The following is an 8,715-nucleotide window of genomic DNA, read 5'->3' as shown; positions in this document are numbered from 1 at the left end:
CNGCATTCTCTCCTTAGGAGAGAATGCTGCTAGAACACGGCCATACAGCCCGGAAACCACACTGCACGCAAATTCTCCTTCTTTTCTAAGTGAAATGGGTAAAGAGAACAGTGGGCCGGCCTGACTTAAGTGAGCCACGCAAAAGCTGTTACCATCTTCGAAAAGTACAGTTGGGCGGCTGAGCAAATCAAGTGAGTGGGAAATGACATGGAGTTCATTGTTGACACACTGGAATAAAAAAACAAACAACCCTAACTTTAAATAATTTCTGATGGGCTTTATTTATTTATTTATACTTTAGATTTCTATCCCGCCCCGTCCCCGAAGGGCTCTGGCCGAGACCAAGATCGAAACTGGCCGAGACCAAGATTTAAACTGGCCGAGACCAAGATCGAAAGAGATTGAAAATAAAATGGCCAATGTTATAGTGCCCCTATATCGGTCTCAGGCACCACCTCATTTGGAATACTGTGTGCTGTTCTGGTTACTAAATCTCAAAAATAACTGGAAGAAATGTAAAAGAGGGTACTCGGTTAAGGGTTGGAGTACCTTTCCAACCCCAGGATAGGACTATTCAGTGTTGAAAAAAATATGGGGGGCATGATTTAGATCTATATAATTGTACATGAGGGGGAGAAAACGGATAGAGGTTTTTTCCCCTCTTTCTCTCCCATAATATTAGAACTTAGTTAACAGCAATAAATTCAGGATGGACACAATAAAATACTTCTCTATGCAATGAGTCCTGTGTTCAGTTCTGGTCGCTACATCTCAAAAAGGATATCGAAGAGATAGAAAAAGTGCAGAGAAGGGCAACGAGGATGATTGAGGGACTGGAGCACCTTCCCTATGAGGAGAGGCTGCAGCGTTTGGGACTCTTTAGTTTGGAGAGGAGACGTCTGAGGGGGGATATGATTGAAGTCTATAAAATTATGCCTGGGGTAGAAAATGTTGACAGGGAGAAATTTTTCTCTCTTTCTCACAATACTAGAACCAGGGGGCATCCATTGAAAATGCTGGGGGGAAGAATAAGGACTAATAAAAGGAAACACTTCTTCACGCAACGTGTGATTGGTGTTTGGAATATGCTGCCACAGGAGGTGGTGATGGCCACTAACCTGGATAGCTTTAAAAAGGGCTTGGACAGATGGAGAAGTCAATCTATGGCTACCAATCTTGATCCTCCTTGATCTGAGATTGCAAATGCCTTAGCAGACCAGGTGCTCGGGAGCAGCAGCAGCAGCAGAAGGCCGTTGCTTCCACATCCTGCATGTGAGCTCCCAAAGGCACCTGGTGGGCCACTGCGAGTAGCAGAGAGCTGGACTAGATGGACTCTGGTTTGATCCAGCAGGCTCTTTCTTATGTTCTTACCTAGATGTGTGTTTGCCACAAAGCCGTTCATTGGGGTGTCCAGATTCCCCTCTGCTCTGCTGATGGGACCGTCGTTCCATATAAGGTCATAGCCCCCAACACGTTTTTCCTTCCCTGTCAACCTGTAGAAACAAAGGTTGAGCATCAGGCATTCGTGCAAGATGTGGAGGGAGACTGGGCTGTACATGGGGGAGGCACCGTGGCTCAGTGGCAGAGCATCTGCTTAGCATGGGCAGGCATCCCAGTTCGATCCCCGCCATCTGCAGTTAAATAGGATCAGGCAGCAGGAGACGTGAAAGACCTCTGGCTGAGTCGCTGAAGAGCAGCTGCCAGTCTGAGTAGGCAATACTGATCCTGATGGACTGATGGCCTGATCTAACATAAGGCAGGGAGACTTAAAGGGGCTTACAAACTCCTTTCCCTTCTCCCCCCCCCCAACAAACACCCTGTGAGGTGGGTGGGGCTGAGAGAGCTCAGAAGAACTGTGACTAGCCCAAGGTCACCCAGCTGACGTGTTGGGAGTGCACAAGCTAATCTAGTTCCCCAGATAAGCCTCTATAGCTCGTGGCAGAGCGGGGAATCAAACCCAGTTCTCCAGATTAGAGTGCACCTGCTCTTAACCACTACACCCTGTTCATGGCACAGGGTGCAGCTGCACAGCCTTTGTTTGAATGAACAACAGATTCAGATAATTAGGGGAGGGCAGGGTATAAATACAAATTTAAATAAATTAATAGTGTTAACAGAGGCCCACAAGGCAGGAAGCGGACAGGAAGAAAGTTGATTCCGTTGAAATGTGCTGTTGAAGGAGAGGGAGTTTTTTTTGTTATTGTACACTGCCAAAAGGTCTAGACCAAATCAAACCTGAACTCTAAAATGACTAAACTGAGGTTATGATACTTTGGTCTCATTACGAAAGGACTCACTGGAAAGGACAATAATACTAGGAAAAGCGGAAGACTTGACACGAGATAGATGGACTTCATAAAGGAAGCCACAGCTCTCAGTTTGAAAGGTCTGAGCAAGGCTGTGAAGGGTGGGACATTTCGGAGGTCAGGGTTGCCAAGAGCAAGAAGAAGAAGAAGAGTTTGGATTTATATCCCCCCTTTCTCTCCTGCAGGAGACTCCAAGGGGCTGACAATCTCCTTGCCCTTCCCCCCCTCACAACAAACACCCTGTGAGGTGGGTGGGGCTGAGAGAGCTCCAAGAAGCTGTGACTAGCCCAAGGTCACCCAGCTGGCGTGTGTGGGAGTGCCCAGGCTAATCTGAATTCCCCAGAGAAGCCTCCACAGCTCAGGCGGCAGAGCGGGGAATCAAACCCGGTTCCTCCCGATTAGATACACGAGCTCTTAACCTCCTACGTTGACAGAACTTAACCCGCACGGCAAATCCCAGGCGCCACTCGAAGCGCAAACAGGGCGACTGCGCTCCGCTTACCTTCCTTCCATGTCCACTATGTTCAGCGTGTCCTCGAGGAGGCGGGTTTTGAGTTCGTAGTCCTCCTGGCTGCTGGCGGTGAGCGAGGGAGAAGCGTTGACTTCCAGGAGCCAGCTGGAGGGGACAGCGGGACAGAAAAGAGTACGGACTGGGCGGAGCCGTACCGCTAGTCTGCAGAGGCCCATCTTGCAGAATGTGGTGTGGAGACCCCTCCCGCACATGCAGGATGATGCACTTTCAATCCACTTTCACAATGGTTTGAAGAAGAAGAAGAAGAAGAAGAGTTTGGATTTCTATCCCCCCTTTCCTTCCTGCAGGAGACTCAAAGGGGCTGACAATCTCCTTGCCCTTCCCCCCCTCACAACAAACACCCTGTGAGGTGGGTGGGGCTGAGAGAGCTCCAAGAAGCTGTGACTAGCCCAAGGTCACCCAGCTGGCGTGTGTGGGAGTGCACAGGCTAATCTGAATTCCCCAGATAAGCCTCCACAGCTCAGGCGGCAGAGCGGGGAATCAAACCCGGTTCCTCCAGATTAGATACACGAGCTCTTAACCTCCTACGCCACTGCTGGCAGAACTGCAGGACGATGTACCCTATGCTACCTTGGCACACATACCTTAATTTTGCTATCTGAAAAGTGCAAACAATAGGAGTTAAACAGAAGACCCAAGATTTGTGGTAAAAAAATGTAAAATCTATCCCTCGGTCAGAAGAAGAAGAAGAGTTTGGATTTATATTCCCCCCCCCCCTTTCTCTCATGTAAGGAGACTCAAAGGGGTCTACAATCTCCTTTCCCTTCCTCCCTCTCCCCATAACAAACACCTTGGCTCATTCCGCACATGCAGAATAATGCACTTTCAAACTGCTTTCAGTGCTCTTTGAAGCTGTGCGGAATGGCAAAATCCACTTGCAAGCAGTTGTGAAAGTGGTTTGAAAACGCATTATTTTGCGTGTGCGGAAGGGGCCCTTGTAAGGCAGGAGGGGCTGAGAGAGTTCTGAGAGAACTGTAACTTGCCCAAAGTCAGCCAGCAGGAATGTAAGAGTGCGGAAACACATCTGGTTCACCCGATAAGACTACCACTCAGATGGAGGAGTGCGCAATCAAATTTGGTTCTCCAGAGCACCTGCTCTTAACCACTACACCACTGCTTCACTATTTGTCCAGTCAGATAGCCCGTTGCCTGCAAAATGATTCACAAAGTTGCTTGGAAAAATTAGGGGCCATGGTCTGTATGACTGTGTATAGTCTGCTGTAGGCGGGATCTTAATTGTGTAATCTTGCACCATTTAAGGCAGTGATGGCGAACCTATGGCACGGGTGCCAGAGGTGGCACTCGGAGCCCTCTCTGTGGGCATGCACACACACACATGACGGAAAATCACCCACCCACCCCCGCACACACACATCTAGGCTGGCCTGGGCCACTGAGCACGACATGTGTGCATCGCGGTGAGAAGGGAGGACTCAGCTGGCGGGCCTGGTGCCTTTGCTCCGGGTGGCTGCTGCTCCGGGGGGGGGGGGGTGCAGAGGAGGCAGAGATGCTAGAGGGGCACAGAGTGGTGCGCACGGGACTTGCTGGAGGCTAGAGCATACTGGCCCCTACTCGAGCGGGTGGGGCAGAGGAAGAGAGAGCCAACTGGTTTTTTCTAAACTAAAACCTCAGCATTCAGGTTAAATTGCCGGGTTGGCACTTTGCGATAAATAAGTGGGGTTTCGGTTGCAATTTGGGCACTCGGTCTCGAAAAGGTTCGCCATCACTAATTTAAGGTGTCGTGTTAACACCTATTCTTTGCTTCAGTTCTGCATTTTAGATTTCTGGTTTCGTTCTGCCACCTAAACCCTACTTCTCCGTTTACCGAACGTCCCATCCTATTAATTAAATTGACTCATTTTTTTGTAGACTGCCTCGACTCCCAGTGAGAAAGGCGGACTATAGATAACATAAATAAAAGGAAACGAACGCAGCTGCTTCGGCTGAACCGGGCCCAACAACTGCGCATTCTGCATGGGGGCTGGTCAATACCTACTTTTTGGGGAGGCCCAAGTAAATGTCATAAGTGGGATCTTAGTAAGTGGGATCTTTATAGTAAAGATCCACCTCTGGGTGTGTCAGGACAAACCTTTAGGGGACGGCTTCTTGGGAGGTCTCTGGGTGGATATTGTTGAGAAACAATGGAATACTATAATGTGGTCAAAAAAGAGCACCTGCTCTTAACCACTACGCCACTGCTGCTCTTAGAGCAGAGCAAAGGAAATAACCTGTAACTACTTACATGCAGTGCTCCCGGCGACGTGAAGATCTCCTACCGCCCCCTCTCCAAACCCTAATAGCAGCTTTTTTACAAAAGATGGGTAAAGCTGAGCCCGCCCCTTGTGTTGTCCTGCACACTGGCTATCTATTGGACCATCTGCCAATCCCCTCCCTTCCCAGGGTTCGATCGCTGGGGTTGGGTGCCAGACGTCTTCTATTATTAATCAAATTATTTATTGAAGGCTACTACTGCTGCCGTAGTTTTATAGTTTTAAGGCTTTGTATTTTAACTGGGGTTATTCGATTTGTTTTATTGTATTGTTGTTTGTTGTGCACCGCCCTGAGCCCTTTGGGGGGTAGGGCGGTTTGCCAAATCGAATGAATGAATGAATGAATGAATGAATGAATGAATGAATGAATGAAAAGTTATATGAAAACTGGGAAACATAATCCTCTTAGTCCTACTGTCACTATATTTATAGGACCGGGCCCAACAGTTGCACATTCTGCTTGGGGGCTGGTCAACGTGCCGAGCTGCTCCCATCACCTCGGGGGCCCCTCACCCAGCAGGCTGCCGGCCCCTCCCTCCCAGGCAACCCCCCTTACGGCTTGAGGTCTTGGTCGATCAGGATGTCGTAGCCGTAAAGCTCGAAGCAGTGCTTGTCGCTGATGATCACTTTCTGGACGCTCTGCAGGGTCTTGATGAAGATGTTGTCCATCTCGGCGAAGAGGCTCTCCACCGCCTCCGCCCCGTGCTTGGCCGTCAGGTAGAGGCGGAACTGCTGGATCATCCACTTGCAGCCCTGCCGGCACAGACAGCCTGTGAGGCGCGGGAGTTCGGAGCGCGGGACGAATAGCTGGGAGACCCGCCTTGGAATGTCAACCAATATTCAAAGTTCCAAAGCACTAAAGACAGTGGTGGGATCCAAAAATGTTAGTAGCAGGTTCCCATGGTGGTGGGATTCAAACTGTGGCGTAGCGCCAATGGGGCTGGGCGGGGCACGATGGGGGGCGTGGCTGGGCATTCCGGGGGCGGGGCTGTGGCAAGGACGCAGCTGCTGCGCCGGGCGGGAAACGAATGGGCGCAGGCTGCCACGCACGCCAGTGCACCTCCTGCTAGACTGCTCCAAGTTCTGCGCGCTACTGCTGAGAGGAGGGGTGTAACTAAGGCAAAAATCACGTGGCAAAATCACCAATTAGTAACCCCCTCTCGGCACACACAAATCATTAGTAACCTACTCTCGGGAACCTGTGAGAACCTGCTGGATCCCACCTCTGACTAAAGATATATCCCGCTAATACACAAACCTCAATATAAAGTACACAGTGTGTTTACTGTGCTACTGTGATTCCAAACATTGTCTTATAACTATACCTAACGGACTACCACTATTTACTCTAATGCCTAATTCCAACACATATATTTACAGTGATAAAAGCATTATTTTTAGTTTTAATTTAAGAAGCTCATAGCCTGATATCATCAGCCTTATTTTTGGAGCTGTAGGCTCAAGGTCGTTGTAGTGCAATTCTTGCCAATTTGTGTTTCCCTTAGTGTGTACTACTCCCCAATTTACTTATTAATATGGATAATTCCAACACATAACATATAACAAATACTTATTGCCAAACACACAACTCTTACTCGTAACACTTCCACATACAATTGAACATACAAAAACCATGAAGGATATAGCTAACATTCCCCAACTTCTATATCCTTCACGGTTTCTGTTCAATTGTATGTTTAATTGTATGTGGAAATGTTATGAGTAAGAGTTGTGCGTTTGGCAATAAGCATTTGCTATATGGTGTGTGTTGGAATTAGGCATTATAGTAAATAGTGGTAGTCAGTTAGGTATAGTTATAAGTGGATGTTTGGAATCACACTAGCACAATAAACACATTGTGCACTTTATATTGAGGCTTGTGTATTAGCGGGATATATCTTTGTGCTTTAGACTCGTGTTCGAATCCCGACTCGTGTCTTGGAAGCTCGTTGGGTGATGTGGGCCAGTCGCACCCTCTCAGCCTAACCTACCTCGCTGGGTTGTTGTGAGGACAAAATGGAGGCAGGAGAACAATGAGAGCCACTCTGGGTCCCCGTTGGGGAGAACAGAGGGGTGCTCATGAATTAAATAATAAATTCACAGAGGATGGGAGTGGAGAACCGGGCTGGGACTGGACGAGGGAGATCAGGATAGTGTGTCAAATAACTCCCTGAGGCAACGCCTGGAGGTCTTATGGGGGGCAGTGTCCCACAACATTACCATAGAGTTGGCAGTGATTGCTAGAGCTACCCTTGCTAGCATCTGCTAGACCAGGGGTCAGCAACCTTTACCACCCAAAGAGCCATTTGGACCCGTTTTCCATGGCCCCAAAGATTTACTGAGCCGGACAGGCAGCTCCGGCTTTCCTGGTAAAATCGCCTCCTCTCACCTTTCCGCTTCCAGCGCTACTGGATAGGCAGAGGCTGCCAGGCAGGGAAACCCCCTTCTGCTCCTGACGGATGAGCAAGCAGCCGCCTGCTCCGTGGGGCAGAGGGGGGATGGCGGCTGCGGGGATGGCATAGGGAGGATGATGGCTGCAGTGGAAGGGACATGCCCAAGCTACCCTCCGACCTCCAGGGGTCAGAGGGCAGCGTGGGCATGTCCCTCCAACCCTCCAGAGCAGCGCTGGAAGGAGAGCTGAGTGAAGTGGGGATTACTCGCAGAAGCGAAGCCCTCAATGCGCATTGGTGAGACGCTTCTTGGTTCGATCCATCCTCCGGGCTCACCTTTTCGCTTCCAATGCCCATGCTACCTTTCTCTCTGACCTCCTCCCAGGGCCATCGCGGAGCCACGTAGTGTAAAGGCTGAAAGAGCTTCTGCATGAGGGCTCTGGAGGAGCCGCAGGTTGCAGACCCCTGTGCTAGACCTACCAGTGGACGTGCACATGAAGCTGCCTTCTGCTGAACCAGACCGTTGGTCCATCCCAGATGCCTCCATCTGCTCAGAAGGCAGCAGCTCTGCAGGGTCTCGCGTAGGAAAAGGTGTCCCAGACTTCCGACCACCTGATCATTTCAGCCGGAGAGGCCGGGGATCGAACCTGGGACCTTTTGCGTGCCGCCAGATGCTCCACCACTGAGCCACGCCCGAGTACCCTCATCTCCCACCGTATCAAGAAGATATATGCAGCGGTTGAGGATGTGACTCGGTGGAACAGCTCCCTCAGTCTCTCCTCGTAGTGCCGTGGTGGCGAACCTTTGGCACTGCAGATGTCATGGACTACAATTCCCATCAGCCCCTGCCAGCATGGCCAATTGGCTGATGGGAATTGTAGTCCATAACATCTGGAGTGCCAAAGGTTCGCCACCACTGTCGTAGGGCAAGGATTCCAGACCTTTCCCCATTTTGGTTGCCCTCCTCTGGACCCGCCTGGTTCAGCATAAGGCAGTCTTGTGCTTATGTTGTGGCCTCCAAGGCGGCGACTCGGGATCTCCCCTAGCTAAGCCACTCCCACGCCGAGGTAAGAAGGGTTCGGGGTTTGTTTGGCTTGCTGAGTCCCCCCTGCTCACCTTCTCAGGATCGTAGTCGGGGGCCGTCTTCTGAACAGCGACGTTTGTTAGGTGAACATCTGGCAGGAGGTAAGGATTGGACGTCAGCAAGACCAACTGTG

The 8,715-nt window shown here is 50.2% G+C and overlaps 1 protein-coding gene across 1 annotated transcript in view; it reads right to left on the bottom strand.

Annotated features, from left to right (window-relative positions):
* TTLL9 (tubulin tyrosine ligase like 9) overlaps nucleotides 1-8,715 on the bottom strand; it is a 47,965-nt gene that overhangs the window by 381 nt on the left and 38,869 nt on the right. The window contains exons 10-13 of the mRNA XM_048497951.1: nucleotides 8,615-8,673; nucleotides 5,665-5,861; nucleotides 2,809-2,922; nucleotides 1,354-1,493 (exon numbers count right to left, since the gene is read on the bottom strand). Coding sequence (XP_048353908.1) covers nucleotides 1,354-1,493; nucleotides 2,809-2,922; nucleotides 5,665-5,861; nucleotides 8,615-8,673 — 510 coding nt within the window. The remainder of the gene's footprint in view (nucleotides 1-1,353; nucleotides 1,494-2,808; nucleotides 2,923-5,664; nucleotides 5,862-8,614; nucleotides 8,674-8,715) is intronic.

Source organism: Sphaerodactylus townsendi, linkage group LG05 (genome assembly GCF_021028975.2).
Source record: "Sphaerodactylus townsendi isolate TG3544 linkage group LG05, MPM_Stown_v2.3, whole genome shotgun sequence".
In the NCBI taxonomy this organism is placed as follows: Eukaryota; Metazoa; Chordata; class Lepidosauria; order Squamata; family Sphaerodactylidae; genus Sphaerodactylus; species Sphaerodactylus townsendi.
This window is presented reverse-complemented; position numbering and strand designations above follow the sequence as displayed.